General features: G+C 38.0%; 1 protein-coding gene across 1 annotated transcript; it reads right to left on the bottom strand.

Annotated features, from left to right (window-relative positions):
- Window positions 1-458: 458 nt before the first annotated feature.
- Window positions 459-20,525, bottom strand: LOC139970237 (putative ammonium transporter 1). Its single transcript, XM_071975892.1, has 11 exons — window positions 20,308-20,525; window positions 17,744-17,833; window positions 17,065-17,295; window positions 15,978-16,066; window positions 15,256-15,381; window positions 5,969-6,199; window positions 4,843-4,981; window positions 3,479-3,573; window positions 2,779-2,905; window positions 2,212-2,289; window positions 459-1,193 (listed from the first exon to the last, which is right to left on the bottom strand). The coding sequence occupies exons 1-11, from the start codon at window positions 20,399-20,401 to the stop codon at window positions 1,087-1,089; spliced, it is 1,407 nt and encodes a 468-aa protein (XP_071831993.1). The 5' UTR covers window positions 20,402-20,525; the 3' UTR covers window positions 459-1,086.
- Between the last annotated feature and the right edge of the window lie 6,673 nt (window positions 20,526-27,198).

The following is a 27,198-nucleotide window of genomic DNA, read 5'->3' as shown; positions in this document are numbered from 1 at the left end:
CAGCTGAAACCCTCCTATATTTACGGTACGAAGTATGTTTTTCACATAGCATGCCTCCCAGTGATCATCCGACACTCTTTCCTTACAAACCCCTTAATAATTCTGGTAACACAACGGATTCCAAAAATCGGGGATGTATGCTAGTTCAGCCATACTCTGTTGCATATGATGACTTGTGTTCAAATTGGGTAAAATTGCTCGGCTTTATTGCCAGGGGTCTATCTTGGACGGCTTTTCAAAGTACCTCATCCTCTTCACATGCAGAGGCTTATGGGAATGCATCATTTGACGTCTAATCTCTGTTCTTTTTTATTTCTGGGGTGGGGTGGGGCGGGTGGGGTGGGGGTGGGGGTGGGGGCGGGCCACACACCTCACTACTTATACATGTGAGTTCACTGGGAAGGACCCCATGGTATAATAACCCCTATAATTTGTAGAAAAATGTAGAAGAATCATAATCATATTACAATCATAAGTTTTATTCCCTATTTTTTAAGAAAAAAAAATTGCAGTATATTTTCACTTTAAAATTTTACATTGCAAATTAACCATTGAAACAACTATCCCAGTAAAAACATATTGAATTCATAGACACTTGATCTTTACGTCAGTGATAAACTATTCACATCATTTACGTAAAGGTCGAATATAACTAATAAATGGTATGAGTAAATGAAGTAGGCCTATAATATATACTGTGGCGTTTGGGGTCTCATTTTTTGTAACAAGTACAATCTCAGTGCAATTTAATTAATTTTTAATTTTTTAATTTTTAATAATAACATAATAACAAGAAAGTAAACGAAATAAAATATGGCGCTAGATGCAAATCTGATCACATTCGAACGTCTGGTTATATCTCCCTCCTGAGAGAAGGAACGACCAAGGCTTATATTCATAAACATGCATGGTTTCTTGTATTTGAAACTTTAGACAAACTGGTATACACCCCGTGACTCTTTCAACATATCGACATCACACTTAAATTATTTATTAATGATTTAAATTAGTATGCAGTTTCGTTTATAATTCTCCTTTAAATCATATTAAATCCATCTTTAAAACTAAACCACGCTCGGGGTGTCTCTATACGATCTCCTTGTTGTCCTTATCGTTAACAGCTTCCGTCTCGTAGGCAGGGTTAGGTACGGCAGTCAGATGTACCGGAATGGAGGCTAGGGGGTGGCCGTTACCTTAAAAGGTAAATAAACATCAAAGACACATCATTATATGTTATATTGAAAACACCAACTAATTATGTGACAACTTAGTGATTATATATATATATATATATATATATATATATATATATATATATATATATATATATATATATATATATATATATACATCAAGTCTGTTCAAAGTATCTCTTTCGAGATCCGGCTTTAGGAATCACAAATGATTTTCGAGTTGGATAGCATCATGTTTGATCTCTAGAGTAGGGCAAAATATGTCACCAAAAACAGAACTAGTATTGTTCGATATAGGTGGCAAACGCCTACAGTGGAATTACGATCTTCCTTACCGGTTTCGAACCTCTGGACATACAATCAGCGTCCATAGCCTAGTGGTTAGGGTGTCCGCGTACAGAGCGGGAGGCCCGTGGTTCGAATCCCGGTGGAGGCTGAAAGTTTTTTCACTGTTCTTGATTTTCCAACTCATTACGATTTTCATTTATATATATATATGCCAGATATACCGTACTAAGCCAATGAGTAATTGAATTAGAACGAGTAGGAAAGGTATGAGAGTAGAGGGGAGGGGTGGAGGGGGGGGGGGGTCGGCTGGCGGTTAACAATTAAAGTGTTCTTATAGAGTCTCAAGATCCGGGTGATTCTATTAAGGGCAGGGTTATAAGTTATTAGATACTAGGACGGGAGAGAGAGTGAGAGAAGGGAGATAGAGGAGGGGTGTGGGTGGGTGGATGGATGGGTGAGGGTAGGGGGCTCACGAAGAGCAGATTACATAGGGTGAAGGTACAAGATTAGCCCTTGTCTGTTTCTGGTTTGATTACATTTCTTTCAGTAATGAGTATACTAAATAAAAAATCTACCTAGCGCTAGCCTATTTATTTGTATACATACCTGTTTCGTTAATGAATGTTTCTATTATTTACCTAGTGTTAGTCTATTTATATACATACCTGTATCATTAATGGATGCATCTATTATCTACCTAGCGTTAGCCTATTTATATATATATACATACCTGTACCGTTAGAATGGTCGTTATTCAGGTATGCCATGATTGGATAGGCCGCCTCTCCGTGTTCGGAAATGTCCAAACCTATATATAGATAGAGATTAAATGAAGAACGTGCATAAAAGCACATTACCAAAGACACACAGGGATAAAAGGTAGGGAATAAAATTCACTTGGGGCTTACATATGAATAGAAATTAAGTGAAGAACGTGAACAAAGCATATGACCCAAAGACTCACAGGAATAAAAAGTAGGGAATAAAATTCACTGGGGGCACACATACGTACCTCGGAAACACATAGGTAACGAAACCAGATTCGGGTTCCTCTGCAGATATAGGTATCTTTTACATGCGATATATATATATATATATATATATATATATATATATATATATATATATATACAGTATTGAGGTATATCAGCTAGAGGTACTAACTTCGTGTCTAGACTCGAGGAGTGACGTGAACACAGGGACCTTTGCGAACAAGCAAAGATAAAATATTTATAATAAAAAAACACAGATTTTAAGGAAAATCGGATATTAAATAGAAAGTTATAATGTAAGTTACCTAGCATCTCGGTTTCTGCATCAACTCGAAGTATTTTCAGCATGTACATAGTCCCGAATAGGATAAAACTTAGGAGACCCGTCCAAAGTATGATAACAGCCGCGCCCAAGACATTCCAACCCCAAGCCTGGTGAAGAAATTAATAAACAGACATGGCATTATCTTATTGCTATATGCAGATGCAATATGGGCATTGTTTCCTCAGTTTCTTACTACACCGGGGTAAGTGGGCAGCGGAAGGAGGTGGGTGGTGGGTCAGGGAATGTATTCAACGAAATTTATTGATTTTCAGGGATATACAACCAGATATATCCAAGTGTTAGTAATGCTGCAACATTAACAACAGTAACGGTTGAAGGAGGATTTTGGATGAGAAGGGGAGGGGGAGGGGGGCAGGTGTGAAAGCGGACATATGACTTTATTTGAGCGGCAAACGTTTCTGATCACCAAAATGAACCGCTGAACCAAAAATTTCAAAGCCGGAATGCAGTTTCCAATAAAATGGTATTTTTTAATCATAATTGTCTCTTAATTTTCCAATAAAAGAGCACTTTTATAGATAAAAGAGAGCAATGTTAATTACAAAAATAAGAAACCATGTACTTTTCATAAATCCAAAAGGGCAACTTTAATGAACACCCCCTGTTCCCCACCTCATATTCCCCACCCTGCTCCCCACCCGGGATGACAGACTGCTTACCACGAATGCATCACTAGATCCGGTAAAGAACACACCGCTGTCTCTGGCCAACAAAGGCACTGTCAGGATACCCCAGAGCCCTCCTCCGAGATGAACTGTTGGTGTCAAAGGTAAATTGAACTGAGCAGTGAGAAGCCCCTGACATTAAAACTGTTGGGCTAGATGACCCTATAGTTGGTGGGGCGGGGGGGGGGGAGCTAGAAATGGTCGCGACGCCCACTTTGGATACCAGGGATTTGACATTTAATTTCTCACTTCTCTCGGAAATGGTCTTAAACTTGCAAAAGTGCAACAGTTTGCAAAGTGGGATCATACACCTTTTATAGAGTTACACAAAATATTACTGGTGAACATTTACTAACAACGAGTTTCACATATCTCCTCTCAAATCATGTACTTCACGTAATCCTACCTAACCTGCCAAATTGGTAGAGTTTTGAGCAACGCGTCCCCGCTGACCCTACTGGCAATTCTGTTAGCTCCAAGTCTACCATTCCTGAATTAAAACAAGTATACGTTCGCGACAGAACTCTCATATGGAAAGGACACAGGTAAGGGAGGAGTGAAGTCATCTCATCTTGAGAGGACACAGGTAAGGGAGGAGTGAAGTCATCTTATCTTGAGAGGACACAGGTAAGGGAGGAGTGAGTCATCTTATCTTGAGAGGACACAGGTAAGGGAGGAGTGAAGTCATCTTATCTTGAGAGGACACAGGTAAGGGAAGAGTGAAGTCATCTCATCTTGAGAGGACACAGGTAAGGGAGGAGTGAAGTCATCTTATCTTGAGAGGACACAGGTAAGGGAAGAGTGAAGTCATCTTATCTTGAGAGGACACGGGTAAGGGGAGAGTGAAGTCATCTTATCTTGAGAGGACACAGTTAAGGGAAGAGTGAAGTAATCTTTTCTTGAGAGGACACAGTTAAGGGAGGAGTGAAGTCATCTTATCTTGAGAGGACACAGGTAAGGGAAGAGTGAAGTCATCTCGTTTTAAGATGAGTTATCTTATCTTGAGGAGTGAAGTAAATACATTATGATGTATCATCGTAAAAAGGTTACGCCGTTTTGTAAAGGAGATTGGTTTTATTAAAGGTCATGAGCATTGGCTTAAAATTGCTATACATTTTCAAAAGTAATTTTCATAAAGAGGCTTTGTTCCCCGAAATTATTCCCAACTACCGAGGACAATTAAGTGTGTTAGTTTGGGTAACTATATAAGTTACTACTGGATGTAACATGCTTGTTCAAATTTGAGAATGGTTCACCATAATTTGATTTTCTAGAATATTTTTAGGGGGCATATACTAACGACCTATCAGCAGGCAAGGGCTGAGAGGTTGAGAAAGTGACAAAAAGTTCTCTTGTACCTGCCACAGCATCTAATGGATCATCGATTTGAGCTTTCTCCACCAGCATACTAACGCCAATGAAGATAGCGCCCGCTATTATGCCGGTTGCGAAGGCGCCCCACGCGTAGAGTGAGTTACAGCCTGCGCAAATAGCGACCTGTATGGTGCAGAAGAAAAGAAAAAGGGGGGGGGGGAATAGATTTAGAGTTCAGAAACAGTTGTTTGACAAAATCGATGAGAAAACCATGAAAAGTGCGATAAATGGACAATGACCTTTAAAAGTAAACCAGACATATGCATAAACTGCCGATATACTCAGTGATATGTAAGAATTTGGTCACAAAAATAATATCGAATGCTCGCTTTTATAACTGCACATGCATCGTCGAGTATACTGCTAGTTGTTACAGCACTTATTGTATAATGGGCTTTGCCGTGAAAGTAACACATAAGGTCACTTTCCAAACACGTTAACACATGAAATCACTCCGTAAGTACATTCTTAGTGTACAATGCGTTTATTTAAACTAATAAACAGTGGTTGACACGCTTTGAAATCACATAAGGATGACCGGCGTGTTAGATGTTGCTAAGATATGATATAGTCTTTACGAAAAATGACGTATAATGAATCCGTGCAATGATGTGTTGAGACATAGGCCTACTCGTTTTATGAAAAGTATGGTGCTGTTCCAGATCTAGTGTATCTGGAATAATCTTAGGCTACATTTTACAACGTCCTAAAACAAGAAACTAAACTACTAGTAATATCAGGGAACCATTCAAACCAACCAAGATGTACATTTTTTTTCAAGAGAAATTTGCAAATATGTAAATGATTTGCACCAGTGCTTTGTGACCTTCCAAGATTAACCCGTTCTATAGACATTAGATATTTTACAAAGTGGTGTTGGTGGAGGGGAGGGGAAGGGAGGCGAGGGGAGGGGGGTCGACCATTCGGCTCTGATTTGGGCTAATTTGCAACCCACTTTCGGTGATTTGATGCCGGGTGCGTTGTTATTTCTCTTTTCTGGTAGCATAATTGGCTAATTTTAAATAATGATTCTGACGATGTTATTTGCATAAGCCCAGACGTGTTATACAGTATTAAGTTTTCCAATTGATTAAATTGAAGTTAGCTTACCATTCCAGTCAGTCCACCATTGATGGTCACCAGCAAGCTCCATTTCATTTTCCCATACACTAACTTGCCAAGAACCAGGGAGACCAGGGCGGCTGCTGCCCCGCAGATAATGGTATTGGTGATTGCATTAGCGACAACGACTCCATCTCCAGGTGAACTTATGGACGCTTGTGATCCTCCGTTGAAGGAAAAGAACCCGAAGAAGAGGATGAACCCACCTAGCGCAACAAGCTGAAAGAAAAACAAAATGAGGTCAATACCACACAAATCCGATGGCAATTTGCTATAAATGCACTTTGACCCTATGTCACCCACAAAAAGAATGCAAGTGGCAATGCGACACATTCGCCTAGCGGCTATCCAAAATCAATATGCAATGTAAAAAAGAAATACTCCAACCAACTAATGATGCAGAACAAGTTTTATAAATTCAACTTCTTAAGTGAATAGGTATTTATTGAGGAGGAACTTTCTCCTTAAAATAATAAAAAAAAGGAACATGCAAAATAAAGGTTACAGCGTTCTGTAATACTGCTTAGGAACACGTAGGACTCCTGAATACTTAGAGATAACAGATTGCTTTGGCGCAATCTTTACCAGAGGATAACATATACTAGATTTAGCTTAACTGCTGAAAAGGTTAAGACTTTCCAAAGTTTTGATACCCCTGGATCTTTTTCAATTGCGAGAGAGCAAACTGGCACGTATAAATTTAGTCTTAATATATATTAATTGGATATTCTTTTCTCTATAGAAGAATGAGATTACCTCTTCGAGTCTGAAGAGCTTTCCCCCCTTTACATCATGAAATTCTGATTTAACATTTATCTTAAAAAAAAAATGAGTTCTGAGTTGTCACTATGACGAATATTGCCTAAAGGTGTTGACAATACTTGTTGACACGTGGTTGCTGATATCAGGTTGTGGTAGGTGTTATAGTCGGTGATAAAACTATCCTCAAAAGCTTCCGGTCTTCGACCCAATGTGAGAGGAAAGTGGCAAATGGTTCCAGTTCTTAAACTGTCAGACGAGCTCTGCAATACAGCTTTACTTTATCCGGTCAGGTGATGTACTTCCATCCCAACTCTGCCGACAAGCTGCCCTATCCAGAACACTAAATATTGTGTGATACTGGAATCTCCAGGGAAAAATTGTGTTTCAAGCTTTCACAGTTAAATGCCAGATATTAATTAAAGTATGCCAGCCCAGGCTTCAATACAGGTATCCTATATATAGGATCCTGTGCCCCATGATATGAAAATCACAATATTGTAGCTCCGTCTTTTTCAGCTAAGAGATATAGCAGGACTCAATCTGATGATGGTATTTTGGAGAGTGAATAAAAATCTTATCCAACACTCACTTCACTGGCTGGATGTGATGTCACACATAATTAATAGTGTATCAATTTGCATAACTTGGCAATACAATACATTGTCATCTTGACTATGTCCTGCCCTGGTAGGTTTCTTTTGTGTGCACTAGCTATGCTATGCTACCCTGTACCTTTGTATTATTATACTATGCCCTGACCTGGTGATGTTTCTTTTGTATACATACTCAATTATGCTACCTTGTATTTTTGTAGTGAATAGAGGGATTAGGGTTTATGTAAATTGTCCTACATCCTTGGATACTACTTTCCAACATCAACAACAACCAGCATTGACTAAAGTAAAAGTTACTAAAAAAAAACTTTCTAAAATAAACAGCTGACAGATTGACTTCTTCTGTCATACAAATACAAATTAACTAAATTATACTATTCTAATGTGACAATTAACTCCCTCCTTTAATAAAATGTGTCTAACACATTTATACACATCTCACATTAGGATATTTGTTTCAGCCTATCCTGCACTGAAATCTCCTTCAATTTCCTCTGCTTCTCCCTAAGCTTCCTGAAATCACACATTTCCATACACTATTGGAAATGAATTTCTTACAGCTCTTTGCTGATGAAGGATAAGAAATTGGCTTGCATTATTTCTGTACTTCTACTCAAGTAGTCAGCCCCTACATTATCGGCTCCCTTTATCACTTGGATGCGGTAACGATATGGCTGTAATGCCAGTGCCCACCTCATTATCCTTCCATTTGCCACTTTCGACTTCCGAATGCATGTCAATGGTTGATGGTCTGTCTCTATTACAAATTCCTTGCCATAGAGATATGGCTCAAACTTGAGTACAGCCCAGACTACGGCCAAGCATTCTCTCTCCATCACTGAGTATCTCATTTGACTCTTGTTCAGCTTTTTGCTAGCATAGGCTACTGGAAATTTTTCACCTGCAAACTCCTGAAGAAGGATCGCACCAACTCCTGTATCCGAAGCGTCTGTCCGAAGTGTGAATTCTCTGTGGAGGTCGGGGAGCTGAAGTATCGGTGAGCTTGCAAGCTTACTCTTCAGTGTTTGGAACGCCTGTTCCTGGCTCTCGCCCCATCTAATCACGTTTGGTTCCCCTTTCTTCGTACAGTTAGTCAGTGGTACTGCCACGGCTGCGAAGTTTGGTACAAACTTCCTGTAGTAACCTACCAACCCTAAGAATGATCTCACTTGAGTCTTTGTAGTTGGTCTCTCTGCTTGCTGAATGGCTTTAATTTTGTCAGGTTTGGGTTTTACTCTACCTTCTCCTATAATATGTCCTAAAAATTCCACCTCATTGTACCCAATGAAACATTTTGTAGGTCTAGCCGTCAAGTTGGCTTTCTTGATTCTTGTGAAGACTTCTTTTACTCTCTGGAGATGTTCCTCCCATGTCTGAGTGTGTATCAGGATATCATCTACATAACTATGGACATTCTCAATTCCTTTAAGAAGCTTCCTCATCACTCTGTTGAATGTAGCACCAGAATTCACAAGACCAAATGGCATCATATTGAACTCGTATAACCCATCATGAGTCACAAATGCTGTTAATGGCTTCGACTCTTTTGCCATTGGGATTTGCCAGTAACCTTTGCTCAGATCGATTTTACTGAAGTAGCAATCCTTGGATAACTTTGCAAAAATCTCTTCCTGGTCTGGAACAGGCTCAGCATCAAACTCTGTGATCATGTTAATTTTGCGTGTGTCGCAACAGGCCCTCAAAGATCCATCCGGCTTCTTTAATGCTACCAACGGACAAGCGTATGGACTTTTGCTCTGCGATATTACGCCCATCCTCAGCATACTTTGGATCTCCTTGCGGATATCATCTCGAAGAGCATGTGGTATTGGATAAGGTTTACTCCTTATAGGTGTTGTATCGCTGACTTTGATGACATGTTCACCGAGCTTTGTCTTCCCCGGTAGGTCAGTCAAACTGTCTTCAAACTCTGTCAATATTTGTTGTACCTGTTGAGTTTTTGTTTTTCCTAATTGTCCGCTGATATTCACATCAGTACTTCGCTCCTTCTGAAACATAGGTGGAAGATGTATAAGATCATCTGTGAAAAATGATTTGAGTTCAGATATACCAGATTCCTCTTGTGGTTCATCTTCTAGAACCGATGTGCAGACAACTTCATACATACTTTGTATTGGCATCTCGAACATAGTAGCTGCCACTTCACGTCTGTTATATTTCTTTAGCAGGTTGGCGTGAAATGTTTTGACCCTATGGCCAAAGTCTATTTTGTAGTTCATTGTACCAACTTTCTCCACTATTGGAAATGGTCCCTTCCACTGCATAAGTAGCTTGTTCTTATCAGTGGGGAGAAGGAGGAGGACTTCTTCTCCTACTTTCATGTTTCTTACTCTTGCTTTCTTGTTGTAGTACGTTTTGTACCTTTGTCTAGACTTCTTGAGCTCCTCACGTGCTAGTTGACATGTTTGCTCCAAACGTTCCTGTAAGTCCAACACGTACTGGTACACAGTCTTCGTCTCACTTACTTCTGATTCGCCGGTCCATAATTCCTTAAGAATCCGCATAGGACCACGCACGGTCCGCCCATATAGCAGTTCAAATGGCGAGAAGCCTGTGCTTTCCTGTGGCGTTTCCCTGTACGCAAACAGTAGGGGATCTATATATCTGTCCCAATCTTTAGGCCTTTCATCGCACATCTTCTTTAACATTGCTTTCAATGTGCCATTAAATTTCTCTACCAACCCATTGCACATGGCATGGTACGGAGTCGTGGTTAATCGGCGAATTGACAATAATCGGCTAACTTCTTTCATGACGCCAGAGACAAACTGAGATCCTTGGTCAGTTAATACTTCTTTTGGGAAGCCTAATCTTGAATAAATTCTAAGGAGTTCCTCAGCTACTGACTCAGCTTCAATGGTTTTCATTGGTACTGCTTCTGGGTATCTAGTTGCGTAGTCAACTAAAACCAATATGTATCGATGTCCACGCTCTGTGGCTGGCTTGATCGGTCCTACTAAGTCTACTGCTACCCTTTGAAATGGTTCTTCAATCAGCGGCATACTTCCTAATGGTACTTTAGTAACACGACCTTTAGGGAGGGTTCTTTGGCATACATCACACGACTGACAATACCTGGTAACGTCTGCTTGCATTCCAGGCCATGTAAAGTCACTCATTACTTTATCACGCGTCTTTTTGGATCCTTGATGACCCCCTAGAATCGATTCGTGTGCTACCTTTAATACATGATCTCTGTAGTCAACTGGAACTACTACCTGCCTAAATCTGTTTCCAAATTCCACTCGAGGAGAACTAAATTCTCTGTAGAGAATGCCACTGGACTTCACATATTTATGAGTACTCCCATTTTTACTCACTTTATCATCTCCTGTTTCGGCTAACTGTCTGATTTTTTCCAAGGTGGGGTCCTGTTGTTGCTTTTCACGTAGCATGTCTGCAGTAACCTCTTCACCAATCGGGGACGATACCTTTAACTTTTTAAAGGGCTTCTCTTTTGCTTTGCTCTGACTCCTTGTCTGTGCTGCGGCAACTGTATTTGGGTCATCATCATTCCTTATTGCCATAGGCTTGGTTACATTTGGTGGTGGTTGTACTGGTTGATCCTGTGTCTGTGACTCTTCCCAATTCGGGTCTGGATTGGTAGGTTCTCGTACACCTGGGACATTCCCTAGAATTAAATCATAGACTGGATCATTCATACACAAGGCCGAAACTGAACCTGAGAAGTATGGAGTATCCACGAGTATGTTGGCAACGGGATATTGTCGTACCGTACCGTCAATCAGGATGCAAGTTTTAACGTCACCTGTCATTTGGCTGGGCTTGACGTACTGAGATCTTACAACTACACCACTGCATCCACTGTCCCGTAATACTTTAACACTTTGATTCCCTATCTTACCCATTTGAACAGGCATCGACGATAAATTCTGATCTTTACATGCGGCTGTAACTTGAGTCAATACAGTTAACTTGTGACCACAATCTAATGTGAAGAATCCCTTCTTACTTGCTTGGAATAGATGAGGATCTGGCTTTACCATCATGAATGCCCCAATGTCTGTACATGCACCGCCAGTTTCCTTTTTGTCTGGAAGGTTCTGTTCGGTCAAAGTTGAGGCGCGTTTCTCCATCATGTCACTAAATACATCTGTCATAAGAGCCATGGTTTGCATTCGCTTTGTCCTACAGTCTCTTGCAAAGTGGCCTGGTTTATCACAAATATAGCATTTCCTGGGTTCACTTCTCTGCCCAGAATACGTTTTCCCTTTCTGATTTTGTTGCTGGAACTTCTGATTGTGATTGTGGAATCTTCCGTTGTTACGATTCTGGTTCCTCGTGGAATTACTGTTTTGAGTACTTCTACTATTCTTGGAGTGACCAGGATACCAACCTCCATGTGCTTCTACATATTGATCGGTAAATTCACCCATTGTTGTGATGTTCTTCGGCTTTCTTTCTTTCAGAAATGTTTCCAAATCTTTGCTACATGAGTTCAAGAACTGCTCTCTCAATATTATGTCTTGGAGTTGTTCATAAGTAGTTACTTCCTCTAATTCCATCCATCTATGGAGATAATTCTTTAATTTTGTGACATACTTGGTTCCTGTATCTTCATGTGCAGGTCTAATATCACGAAATTTCTTCCTAAAACCATCGGCTGTAAGGTGGTATGCACGTAATAAGGCTTGCTTTACCTTGTCGTAATCTTTGGAATCCTCAAGTGAAAGTGATGAATATTCAAACAATCCACAACCTTGAATAAGTGCTGAAAGACTTGTGGCCCATACAGTATCCCTATCCCAACCTTGCAATGTGGCATAACGTTCAAATCTATTGATATATGCATCAATGTCGTCTTTCTCTTGGTTGAATGGTGGCAGTTTAGGTGGTCTACTTCTTGCTGCACTACCATTACCATGATAACCTCCATTGCCTATCTGTGCTTGTGCCTCAGCTTGGGCTTGCTTCGCTTCTTCTATCTTGAGTTGTATTTCTAACTGCTTTGCCTTTTCTCTTTCTATCTTTTCTTGTCTCTGCCTATCTTCTTCTTGTTCGTGTGCGTCAATCGCCCTTTGCTTAGCTCTTCGATCTCTTTCTTCATCTCGTTCTTGCTTAAGCTTGTCCCTTTCATCATCTAAGAATTGTTTTAGTTCTACACCTTTGAGACCTAACTTTTCTCCGATTGACACAAGTTTTTCTAACTCTAGTTGACTAGTCATGACTAATGTATAACAATGACAATGTATTGAAACCAATTACTGATGCCTGCAGTTTAGTTTAGAGTGCGCGCAATTTATAGTTACATCCGACAACAATGTAATTTCATATCATAGGTAACACAGTTGTACGATTAAACAACAATGATACACTAATTGTGTAAGTGGATTTCACGTCTGGCATAAAACATGTAAAATACAAAACACAATTAACTACTTGCCAACCAACATTACGTTAGATGTTGCTTCAGTTCTTGTCGGGACCGCCAGTAAGACGCTAGAATGGAAGTACACAGGTAGACCGACCAAATAAGAGCTGCTCTTGCGGAATTCGTCTGCGAATACAAGTAAATACAAACAATTAATATACATATAATTCACAGGTTGAATTTTATGACACCAACCAGTTATGTATTTTTCACTTCTGTCAAAGAAAATGCTTATGCTTAAATCTTGGATAGAATTCCAGGACAGGCCCCCATTTAATTGTCACCCACAAAAAGAATGCAAGTGGCAATGCGACACATTCGCCTAGCGGCTATCCAAAATCAATATGCAATGTAAAAAAGAAATACTCCAACCAACTAATGATGCAGAACAAGTTTTATAAATTCAACTTCTTAAGTGAATAGGTATTTATTGAGGAGGAACTTTCTCCTTAAAATAATAAAAAAAAGGAACATGCAAAATAAAGGTTACAGCGTTCTGTAATACTGCTTAGGAACACGTAGGACTCCTGAATACTTAGAGATAACAGATTGCTTTGGCGCAATCTTTACCAGAGGATAACATATACTAGATTTAGCTTAACTGCTGAAAAGGTTAAGACTTTCCAAAGTTTTGATACCCCTGGATCTTTTTCAATTGCGAGAGAGCAAACTGGCACGTATAAATTTAGTCTTAATATATATTAATTGGATATTCTTTTCTCTATAGAAGAATGAGATTACCTCTTCGAGTCTGAAGAGCTTTCCCCCCTTTACATCATGAAATTCTGATTTAACATTTATCTTAAAAAAAAAATGAGTTCTGAGTTGTCACTATGACGAATATTGCCTAAAGGTGTTGACAATACTTGTTGACACGTGGTTGCTGATATCAGGTTGTGGTAGGTGTTATAGTCGGTGATAAAACTATCCTCAAAAGCTTCCGGTCTTCGACCCAATGTGAGAGGAAAGTGGCAAATGGTTCCAGTTCTTAAACTGTCAGACGAGCTCTGCAATACAGCTTTACTTTATCCGGTCAGGTGATGTACTTCCATCCCAACTCTGCCGACAAGCTGCCCTATCCAGAACACTAAATATTGTGTGATACTGGAATCTCCAGGGAAAAATTGTGTTTCAAGCTTTCACAGTTAAATGCCAGATATTAATTAAAGTATGCCAGCCCAGGCTTCAATACAGGTATCCTATATATAGGATCCTGTGCCCCATGATATGAAAATCACAATATTGTAGCTCCGTCTTTTTCAGCTAAGAGATATAGCAGGACTCAATCTGATGATGGTATTTTGGAGAGTGAATAAAAATCTTATCCAACACTCACTTCACTGGCTGGATGTGATGTCACACATAATTAATAGTGTATCAATTTGCATAACTTGGCAATACAATACATTGTCATCTTGACTATGTCCTGCCCTGGTAGGTTTCTTTTGTGTGCACTAGCTATGCTATGCTACCCTGTACCTTTGTATTATTATACTATGCCCTGACCTGGTGATGTTTCTTTTGTATACATACTCAATTATGCTACCTTGTATTTTTGTAGTGAATAGAGGGATTAGGGTTTATGTAAATTGTCCTACATCCTTGGATACTACTTTCCAACATCAACAACAACCAGCATTGACTAAAGTAAAAGTTACTAAAAAAAAACTTTCTAAAATAAACAGCTGACAGATTGACTTCTTCTGTCATACAAATACAAATTAACTAAATTATACTATTCTAATGTGACACCCTAACACATATTAATTTATGTAAATTTATTCAACACTTTGCATGTAGAGGACTGGCCATTGCAGATAATTGTGGACATAAAATGGAACAAAAAAGATCTACACTAGTTTGAGGCGCGGTTGTTTAAAGATCAAAAATATTTGACAGCAAAAGCGGCTGACATGTAATACAATAGTTATTATTGGTGATGTGTTCATAAGTTTAAAGGACATGTATGTGCTAATATGTCGATATTTTCTTGCAACGAGATACATATATATGACATGTATGTATACGCATGGCATAAACTTAATTCATTGTATAGACCCTTTAATTCTCCAAGAAAGAGTTGTCATGTAACTTTTGATGTGTCATTATCTTAAAAAGAACACAACAAATTTAGGTTCACATTCTTTGAGATGACTCACAATAGCTTCTATCGGGATTAATACCGTGATAAAAATGAAAGGTTCTGGGATGTGGCGTGTGTAAATGGAGATGGCGCTATCCTAAAATGAAGCTTAAATTCCGACTAGTCGTATGTAAGGCTCTGTATGATACTATTAGTGTTAGATTAGAGAAGATTAATACAGACTTGGACAAGTGTATTTTAGCAGAGTCAAAATGCACCTTACATTACATTATAACGCCTAAACTGTAACTTCCATCTCTGCATGTTGCATACACTGTAATAAAAAAGGACACAAACACACAAAGCTAATTAATCAAGTACATTCGATTCGATGATTATTTACCGGTACTGTGTGTCCTCTGAAGTCTGATCCATTAGTAAATCTACCAGTCCTCGGTCCCAAGACACTTGCCCCTATAAGTGCCGCCGTTCCACCGACCATGTGGACTACGCTGGAGCCTGCAAAGTCCTACAGAGATCAAAAAAAGAAAAAAAAAAGTAAACAACTATTCACGTAATTATATATTGTTTTACGTGATGTCTTTCAAGAAGAGTTACATTGAATTCCTACCACAGGTATTCCAATGAAGATTTAACAGTGTTGGCTTCTCAATAATAATGTAGGTTTATAGTGGCTATCCACCGTTGCATTGGCCGTACATTGTTGATTTGATTCTGAACTTACACGAGCCTTCGGCAAACATTCCCAATGTGCAACAAGTATGTGCCCATACTCGTTCCGGCTCGAATAATTTAAAGTGACTGCAAATAGTTTGTCAGAAATTCGGGGGACATCAACGTACAAAATATATATCTCACTATATACGTTTAAGGGACAGTTGGATTTTGAGATGATTTCAATTTTTTTGCTGGTACTTTTTCTACCGGTGCTGTGGCCGAGCAGAGAAAGGCGGTGGCATTTGAAGCAATAAGGCGTAGCAATCAGGAGGTTCTGGGTTTGATTCCATGCCGGGTCATAGTAAGGTGGGTTTTCATCAGTTTTTCATCATTTTTTATCATCAATTTTTATCATAGTCATCACCATCAAAAAGAAATAAACCTTACCTGATATCCGACGTTAGGGTTACCAGGACCTGCCCCGAGCCAACCAGTACCAGACCAAGCCCAATGACTTACTACTGGGTAGACAAAACCTTCCAGAAAAAAAATTAAAGAAATTATCCAAGATGACAGGAGGAATATATATATATATATATATATATATATATATAGGATTATAGGTATATATATCTATAGAGATATATATAGTTAACATATCAAGTATTTATAGTTACATATCAAGTATATAGCATACAGATCAAGTTTAAATTATACAGATCAAGTATACAGTATACAGATCAAGTAGGCCTATTTACTGTAGTATACAGATCAAGTATATAGTATGCAGATCAAGTATACAGTTTACATATCAAATATACAGCATGCAGATCAACTATACAGATTATAGATCAAGTGTATAGTATATAGATCAAGTTTATAGTATGCATATCAAGTAAATAGTACTCAGATCAAGTATACAGTATATACGTATCAAGTATATAGTATACAGACCAAGTATATAGTATGCAGATCAAGTAAACAGTATACATATTATATTAGTATCATTGTTAGACTTACGAATAATCAGGCAAATATCGTTAAGGTCTGCAGTTTTGGCGATATAACAAAAAGGTTGGATTATTGCCAATATTGATATATTTTACATTCAAATGCTTAATATCAGTTAACATGGATTCATCGAATCGTTTCGGCGTGGATCGATAACATCGAATTGTTCAGCGTGGATGGCTACATCGTTTCGAAAATAGGATCCCAGTAGGCATCAGAACGGAAGAGATAGGTATATGCAGGGATGTGCTACTTCGAACTGACGCGTCACTGGTATATGTAACTATAAGCTTTTCACTCAATATGCAATTAAAACAATTAAGGGGGCAAATCTTCTCATAATGGTAAAATTCGAACTGTCGCTATTCAATGTGGAGGTGCATTATGGGAAGAATGAATCTCCCATATCCTTCAATCCATGGTATTACTTTAAAGGATTAAATGAACTACCCGAATGACTTTCATACTACCGATATCGAGTGAGTTATGTATTGTGTTCAGACTGAATGTTGAGTATACTAACCTGTGATACACACAGAATATATCATGTATCCTAAAAAGGATGTTCTTTCAGCCATGGCACCTGAGACAATCGTAGCTGCGGTGGCAGCAAACACAAAATGGAAGAAGAAAAATGAAAGGCTTGTGTCTGGTAAGTTGATAAAGAAGAAATTGGAGAAGCCAATGAAGGAATTGGACTGGTCTCCAAATGCGAAGGCGTAACCAAACGCCCAATAGGCCACTGCACCCAGAACTGTGGTGAAACGAGAGAAAAAAAATGAAATATATATGGAATGTGTTGATTGCGCTTATCAAGTAACCCTCAGCAAAATTTCATGTTCAGCTATATGCCTTATATGGATTTAAAAATGATTTTGATATGTGTTGTGCGAACGTTATTAAGAAGCCTAAATTGCTCGTGCTAAAAGACATATGTGAGACTTTATTTCATAAGGCTTCACAACAATATTAACAAAGATAATCGCCTATATCTTAAATGAATTAGGTTATGAGAAATTGCATATCAGCTAATTATGATCGCCGTAACCAGGTTGAGTGTTTTGTTGTTGTAAAAAGGTTCGAAATTAAGTCTAATGTATTTGCCATAAGTAACATATTTCTCAGGAGAACGGATACTGCGTCCATGCACACACTTTAATTGGCATATTAATTAATTAATTACTAAATATTAATGAACTTACAAACATCGAGAAGGTTCTTCATCAAGATGTTAGTGGTGTTCTTTGCTCGGACAGAACCAGCTTCGAGGAACGCGAAACCACATTGCATAACTATAAAGTCAAAATATAAAGGAAAATACGTTAATAGCTTACAAACACCCATTGTCACTAGATATAATTGCAGGAGAAAAAAAAAAAACAGTTCTGCACATGAAAGGTATTTTAGGCAAATCAAAACATTTGATGGTATACATTGAAATATACAAGGAACAGTTACTAGGAAAATTGCAATTGCCAACATTACAATAAGCATGATGATAAAGCAACATAAAATGATTACCGGCACACCGGTTACGTGCCGGTAAACCGGTGCACGCCAATCCTCTCCGGTGTTAGGGTGATTAATAACTTGTGTTTTTTTTGGCACCACACCAAAGTTGTCCCATTATGTTGCTCAGTCTGCACACATTGTGTTATTAGGTGGCATACTCCTATTAGAGTCTATATCCATCCGCCCGATTGTTCTCCTTCAGGAAAAGTGCCAAAGAGCAGCAGGATAATAACTTGTTTGACCTGTTATTTCAGGATCTGGTTTTAAATGGCTTGCATATTGAAGAGCATGAATGGAAGTACATGTGGTGCATAAATCGGGTCAATTGGCGCAATTTTAGACCCATTTAGGCCTCCCAGGAGCAGCGTACGAAAATTGTCTACTATACTGAGTGAAGAGGTTTGTTTACAAGTGACGAAAACTTCAGGCTCTGATAGCAAAAAATCTGCGCGGTCATGATACGGAAACTTGGTAGTGCCATGAAAGGCCAACTTGGCAGCTATCCAGTGATGGGTAGTGTTTAGCAAGTGAGATATTCTATCTAGACTTAGAGACCACATTATTTTTGTGATTTAGTGTGTAAGTCAATGGGGCTTTTAATGGGCGTATGCTACCATCAGGACTTACACGCGTGCTATTTCGTCATCATCTGCGTGATTCTGTTACGCAACAGCTCTAAGACATAATGCAAGAGAGTTCAATGCGCGGGGCATTTTCTATTGTTTTCCCCTAGTGCTCTCGGTGAGGTACCTTGGTAATCCCTTATAGTGCCAACCATTGATCTATGGATGTTTAAACCCTGGTGGGACTAATTAATCCATGCTTTATGTGGACATCCAGTCAATCATAAACGTTTAACGTCATGCCAAAGATACCCGGCGAGCCAAGCATGTCTGGGGTATAAATGCGGTTATTGCTTTAAGCTGGCTTTAGACACACCCTATTCAGGGCTGACCCAGGATTTTAAGATGGGAATGGCGTGTAGCAATGATAACTTCGTGTTTACAGCGATACTTCGTGTATACACCGATTCGTGTATACAGCGATAATTGTTATAGTTGTCGCGCATGCGTTGTTAACTGTAGTTACTGATTGTGTATTTTATTACGCTACCCATTTCTCGAATCATCTAAGAAACTCAGGCGGCCATTGAACAACAAGTTTTCCATTGTCATGACTATATACATAATTCATCTATTTTCAGTATTACAAAAAAAAAGGTTCATTGCGGTGCATTAGGTGAAAATAATCTTCTGTAGGCTTATAAAAGTTACCAAAATATCTCGGTCTCTCTTTGCTTTTCAAATGAATGTAACTTTCTTGAAGCGGCATTTAATTATGAACCGAAAGAAGCGATTAACCGGAAGCAAACCAATAAATAATAATAATAACAAAAGTTAATAAACAGAGAGACTAGTCGATGGATGATAAAAGCTTAATTTCGTATTTCACTATATAGCAGCTGGCATCATATTTCACTAAATGTTTTGTCACGCATAATTGTAATATAAAGCCCGCGCATGCCCACTAGACAGACAGTTTACATAGTAAGCTGCCGTCTATTAAACATTCATCGAAACATGTAGACAGGGTACCTTTAAAACAATTTGTTCAATGCCCACGGTTTTCCACGGCGGGCCTGACTATATACAGTCAGTGCCGGATGTATAGGCATAAGTTAAACAAGCTACGGCTTAGGGCCTCCCCCTCCCCCTAGGGGTCTCATTCAATTTCAGAATATTTTGGGGTGCTTTTCAAATTTTATGTGTACTGTTGTTATTGAAATTGTAGTGTGTTAGAAAATCCAGAACAGTGAAAAACTTCCAGCTTCCATCAATATGACATATACTGTGATTTTAGATTTTTTGAAACTTCATAGAATAAGGCCGCGATTACCTCGCTATTAAATAATTAAAAGGCAAATATGTTTTCAAGTTTTGTGGGACCTTGTAATTTTTTTTTAATAAGGGGCCTACGAGCTTTATTATAAATAATGGCCTCACCAAGTCTAAATCCTGCACATGTGTACAATCACTACAAAAATGTTATAGGAAATATGTTAGCCAAGGACAAAGAAAGGAAGACGGAGAAAAAGAAATATATACAGGAGCACATGGTCTATCCAACTCCGAGCTATATGACACGTTACGAATGCCATCAGTCTTACTAATACTATATTATGTTATTAATAGAACAGACAGTAGGCTAAAAGTAAATTGTTTAGTTAAAAAAAGTTAAAATGTGTTATACTTACGAAAAATGATGATAGCATTCACGAGGAGAAAGAAATCATTCAGATTAGACTCCAGGTCATTTAAATATTCGATGGTTTGATTAAACTGATCCATTTTCTCTTGATAAAAATCACGCAATCATTGCATCGGGGACTAACGAAAAGAGAAACCGAGCGTCAACTGGTGGGTACTTGAACGCCTCTGATGGACCGCTTAATATTTATACCGAAACGACGCCGGAGCTGCACTCATAAATAGGTGTGCCCAGATTGCTTTTGAAAAGAATAGCTGATGAAGTCCGGACCCTGGATATTCCAGACATTCCTTTCGATTGTTATGTTAAGAGGCTGACCGGTTTAATCCATTCTCGTTACAAATGGGATCAACCGCCTCAGAGTGTGATAAGTAGTCTCAACTAAGAGGAGAAAATGCATAGATTCTCCTATTTTTTTTTTTGGGGGGGGGGGGATCCATCTATAACGTAAAAATACGCGAACAACAGTGATGGTATTAGATTAGGACTTTAGCAGAATGTTACGAGCGACCCTTCCCGTTTGGTTTGTTCTGGGCCAAGGGCGTAGGAACCGGGGGGGGGGGGGGGGGGCTGGGGGGGTTGGTGCCAGCCCCCCAGTGAAAAATGTGGAGGGGCGGAAGTATCATTCCGCCCCCCCGCTTCGCAAGTCAGAAAACCCCTTTTTCATTTCCAAATGAGAAAAAAAATCTCATTTGGAGCACCAAATTGCATCTAAGGCCTGGTGAAAATACAAAATTAAGTTTACAAAATGGAGTGGGTGTTGAAGTGTGCTATATTGCACCAAATTGCAACTGAGGCTACCTGGAAATGCAAAAAATTCCAAAGGGGAGGGGGACACCCCCTCCCCTTAGACCCCTCCCCCAGGCAGGCCATCAGTCTTCAGCCCCCCACTCAAAAGTACCTTCCTACGCCACTGTTCTGGGCTAAAATTAATTAAGATTAAACACCCTACGTCGTAATTCCGATCAATTTACGCAGCAGTCCGCAACTACGTTTGCTATGTAAAAATCAGACATCCCCCTCCCCCAAATAAAAACTTCTAATAACGGTTGTTGTAAAACCCCTCCTCATCTTCAGGCCAGTCATTCTTCTTCTTCTCAGCCACAAAATAATATGGAGGACGGATTTTGTTCTTTACCAATAGGCAACCCCTCCTCCCACCCCCTGATGGCTTTAGGCTTTATGCTGTCGTAATTACACTTGACACAAGGACGGCCATACTTCACGGTCTGCAAATTAAGAAAGCAACCAGATATATGTTGCCTTGCAAACGTTTATTTCATTATACGGTGTTTCTCTAGCTATTGCATGCTAAACAGTACTGGAAATCATTTATTCATCTCTGTGCCGATGTCATTCATTGTCAGGGATTACTGCATCAGAATTTAATCATACTTATATTGATATTGTTAAAGAATCCAGTTACGGTATAGGCTATGATAGCCTACCACTTGTATTTACCAAATGTATATACAAATAGGCATTTGCGCAATTCCCACGACATTTCTATAGACATTTCATGACAAACATTTGTCTCGGTTCTTCATTTCTGTCTTGCTGCTTTTTTTTGTGTAATGCTTCTTGTTAACCGTGCTTCTATAGCTCCACATTAAAACTCTTACTAATATAAATTAAGATCTCTTTGGTTGCCATAACAGGTGCAAAGAATGGTTTGAACCCTTCCGGATTTACAAAGCGCTACATTACAGATGCTATTAACGCTAGATGATATTAACGCTAGGCTTTTTCTCCTCTCCTTTTAATTCGCAAACATCATTAACTGTTAGACTATTGTATATGTTCAGCCCATCATTCACCATTGGACTCCTATACTGGTACCAATTTTAAATAGAGTTTAAGCACCTTGTCGAGTCTAAGGAGCCTTCAACAAAGAGTACCGGTAATCCGGGTACACACACCAAATGGCCCGCCTTGAAAACAATGAACGGCTTAACTCTCTGCGGAGCTTAAAGGAGTTATAAAACCTAACATTATCTGCTTAGAGAATACCCTTTGCAGTATACACTCTTTACGACAGAATCAACAAGAATGGTTGAAAACATTTCTTTTAACCTTAAAAATCGATTCAATTGTCACACATTGCATTCGCTATATTGTTGTTTGAATTCCGACAGTTCCCGATACCTTCGTGACGTAGGCGAGCCACATATCGCATTTCAACACATTGAAAACTTCTGACCGTAACATTTCGTTCTCGCCGTTCGGCACGATAACTAATGCAATATCTAGTCTCGGCCTTTGGGCTAAGATCATGTGTAGTATCTGTTCCCTTTCGAGGGGCATGGTGATGCACACCTGACGATGATCACACAGTCACAGTCCCGATGCAAGGGGACTGGGGTTGAGAGCTGATCAGTCGTTTGGTAGTTTGGTTTTCGTGCCCAGGTTCTTCCCTGGGCGACTTTTCCTTAAAAAGAAATATCTAGTCAAATTTTCGAATTCGTATGTTTGTCTAATTAATAGGTTGAAAAAAAATGAGTGTGTATATATTAGAGCCTGGGATGGTCCTTCTTATATCCATTACGTACTCCAAACATGGAAGCCTCCATTAGTAATTTTAGAGAAAGACTTCTCTGTAGAATTGGAAAGAATCCTCCGTCTTTACCAGCCTCATTTTAAACAGTAACCGAATGAGAGCACACAACTGTTTATCGGATGCTGGGTGCGACGACAGTAGTGACTATATGAGACTAGCGATGCAGGGATATTTGATATGCCTTAATCGTCAGGTGTTCCTCATTACGCCAGTAATGATAGGCTAAACAGGAGGGGGAGGGGGGGGGGAACGATTATGCCAGGTCTGAAGGACTGGGAGGAAGATCACGTCCATAGACAATGTCGTCACTTCCGGCAATGGTTGATACGATCAGGGCATACGTAATGTATTTATTGATTTATTGTTTTAAATTTATGTATTTTTATTTTTTACTTATTTAGATACTCTTTTCTTCATTCAAATATATATTGTTCCTATTGTTTTATAATTTACCTATTGCAGCAGACATACGCACTTACGGGCAGATCAGGAATCCCTTCTTAGACAGAAATTATGATTCTGACTCTAGACAATAAACTTAATTTGAAAAAAACATCTCAACATCATTACCGGGAAAGCCTTGTAGATCTTAAATTCACTTAAAAGACTTAGCAATCTTAATTGTCTCCTTCCACCCATTTCATTGACAAATATATAACTCAAAAAAAAAAAAAAAAAATAGAAATGTTTCACTTACGGCATTATCTGCCTACTTAGTTGTTCTAAGACTCAAATCTCAAATTAAAATATTATTAATAAAAAGCCCTTAGAATATGCCTTAATATCCACAGTTATATTCCCACAAAAAGTTACATGAAGCAACAAACACAATTCCTCTCTTAGATGAACTAATTATTGAAAACCAAACGTATCTTAAAAACACCCTCCTCATCGAACCCCTACTTCAAAATCTCTTTCTTAAGTATACCTGATTAATAAACCGACGCCAAAAATAACCAAAAATCCTCCTTATATATACTAGACTTTATAAACTGGGTGGAGGCTTCGGCTCTGGCAGAGGGAGGGAGGGAGGGAAGGGGGAGGGGGAGGGTTTTTTATGAGCCCGGTGGCTAGAGGGCTTGTGAGTCACACTGCATAAGAACAATTCTCTTCCGTGGAACAGCCCAGCCACTGGAAAGGATTGTTTCTGTTTCTTTTTTTCGTTTCTTAGCTAATGGTCTCATCCCGGGAGAGCAGGGGGTGGGGGGGGGGTTGCCAGGTCTGGAGCAGCCTCCAAAGTATTTATTTAAGTCATTAAGTACTAAAGCTTCCATTCTGAGTAGTTTGCTTACCAATAAAAACAAAAAAAAATCATAGTCTGTTTTTTTTTGTTCAAAACATTATTTTGCTAACCTGCAGGGCCCGATCAGGCTTGTCCCACTCTGACCACCGAAATTTCATTTTTTTTGGTAGCTTTAAAATCCCTGCGGAAAGTGGAAGAAATAACATTGTAAATAAATGACAATGAATTAATTTACATAAGATTGTCAAAGGACAAAGTTCACTTGTATGCCTGCAAACAAGATGACCAAGAAATTACAACCAAAGAACGTCAAAGGTTCATGGTCAATTAGCTTGTTTATAACAACACGACCTTCCAGGCCAGCACATTAGATGAATTTGGATATGTTTTTGTATCTTCCTTAAACCGTTAAATAAATGCGATAATTGAGAGTTCCGTTCACGAATTCATGAATTATGCAGTCCACTTTCCCACCCATGCTGACCATTATATATCCTATACATATATATTGATTTTGCAATCTCACACCCGATTTGATAGTTCATTGAAATAAATTAGCCACGAATTGCTGGACTTCCTGGTTTTGCTACAAATTTACATAAAACGTGCCGCAGAACCATTTAACCAATTCATGCGTACTTTGATTATCCTATCATATTGAATAAATACAGCATATATAGCAGGGACATTTGCTTATAATGAGAAGCAGGCATTCAACCGTGGTTATTAGCTTGCGGAGCTCACCGTGCGAGTTTGATATGCAGAATACAATATAGTAATTGGGGCGTGAATTTGTTTATGATTGATATTCGGAAACAGTAAATATATTCGTCGATTTGTAACAGAATGTGTAATAAAAGTGCAAGGCTTCCTTGAATGGACATTGATAACGACCTTTGTGGATCTGTTGTTAACATCATCTTTTCAATTGATCACATATTTTAAGTTTGACATTGTATACTACTCCGATTAATGTTCCAACAAAGTAGTAAGGAAGAGCATAAGGAACGATGTTTTTTGGCTACTGACACATCGAATGATATTCCAGTTCATCAGAATCGTGGAAGCACGTGTACCATATACTACTATACATATTAGAAAAGGAGTGTCTCCCCTCCCGGACGGTAAGTACATGCAAGTTTCCTCTCATACCATCTTTGACATTCAATTTCAAGGGAAACGTTTAAGTAACATCGAAATATTCATTTAAATATGACCAATTAACTGATTTTCAAAAACGTACTGCAGTTGCTGACTTATATGTTAAATAAATGTAACCCCCCAAAAAATCGTCAAATTGATTATTATTGTGTTAAAGTAGGAGGGCCTGAAGTTTCGATCCTAGCAGGATCTTCTTCAGTGGTTGATCTATTCAGCCTCTGAAGAAGATCCTGCTAGGATCGAAACGTCAGGCCTTCTTAATTTTACACATTCTCTTACACAGGTTCTTTAGTGGATAAGCAGTTTGCTAACAGTTTTGTTTCATTTTGATTATTATTGTAATAATAAATAAATTGTAATAGTCTGTAAATTCTTCATTCCTCAATACTAAGTACTCATTAAGTACATATGCTAACATATTACATTACTCACTACATATTTACATATACTTACATTTACTTATACTTACATATATTAACATATTACATTAATCACTACATATTTACATATACGTACATTTACTTATACTTACATATATTAACATATTACATTACTCACTACATATTTACATGTACTTACATTTACTTATACTAACATATACTTACATATATTAACATATTACATTACTCACTACATATTTACATATACGTACATTTACTTATACTTACATATATTAAGATACTACATTACTCACTACATATACTTATATTCACTTATACTTACATATACTTACATATATTAACATATTACATTTCTCACTACATATTTACGTATAGGTACATTTACTTATACTTACACATACTTACATATATTAACATATAACATTACTCACTACATATTTACATATACGTACATTTACTTATACTTACATATACTTACATATATTAACATATTACATTACTCACTACATATTAACATATTACATTTACTTATACTAACATATACTTACATATATTAACATATTACATTACTCACTACATATTTTCATATACGTACATTTACTTATACTTACATATATAAACATATTACATTACTCACTACATATTAACATATTACATTTACTTATACTAACATATACTTACATATATTAACATATTACATTACTCACTACATATTCTTACATTTACTTATACTTACATATACTTACATATATTAAGATACTACATTACTCACTACATATACTTATATTTACTTATACTTACTTATACTTACACATACTTACATATATTAACATATTACGTTACTCACTACATATTTACATATACGTACATTTACTTATACTTACACATACTTACATATATTAACATATTACATTACTCACTACATATTTACATATACGTACATTTACTTATACTTACATATACTAACATATATTAAAATATCACATTACTCACTACATATTTACATGTACTTACATTTACTTATTCTTACATATACTTACATATAGTAACATACTACATTTCTCACTACATATTTACATATATTTACATTTACTTATACTTACATATAATTACATATACTCACATATATTAACATATTATATTACTCACTACTTACATTACTCACTAAGTACTCATTCCCATACAGGTAGTTTATTTAGTAACACTCTCTCACTCGTTGTATTTATCATAACGGTGAAGTATTGATCACATTTATGCTTGATTAATATGAAATACACTGCTGTAAAATCATTGTTCAGGAAAGCAGTTATTATTTTAACATTGTGCTGAAAATTGTCGATGTGATTCGTGATTTTACCTGCTGTGAAGAATGAATAGGGATCTTTTAAAATCCATGTAACTATAGGCACAACCTCCATTTTGATTAAGTTGTTTTAATAGGCTACAATATGAGACTTTTTTTCCCCACTGTATTTATTTACAATACCGTAACACATAATACATACGAATCAGCAA

The sequence above is a fragment of the Apostichopus japonicus genome, chromosome 7, assembly GCF_037975245.1.
Source record: "Apostichopus japonicus isolate 1M-3 chromosome 7, ASM3797524v1, whole genome shotgun sequence".
Classification (NCBI taxonomy): domain Eukaryota; kingdom Metazoa; phylum Echinodermata; class Holothuroidea; order Aspidochirotida; family Stichopodidae; genus Apostichopus; species Apostichopus japonicus.
This window is presented reverse-complemented; position numbering and strand designations above follow the sequence as displayed.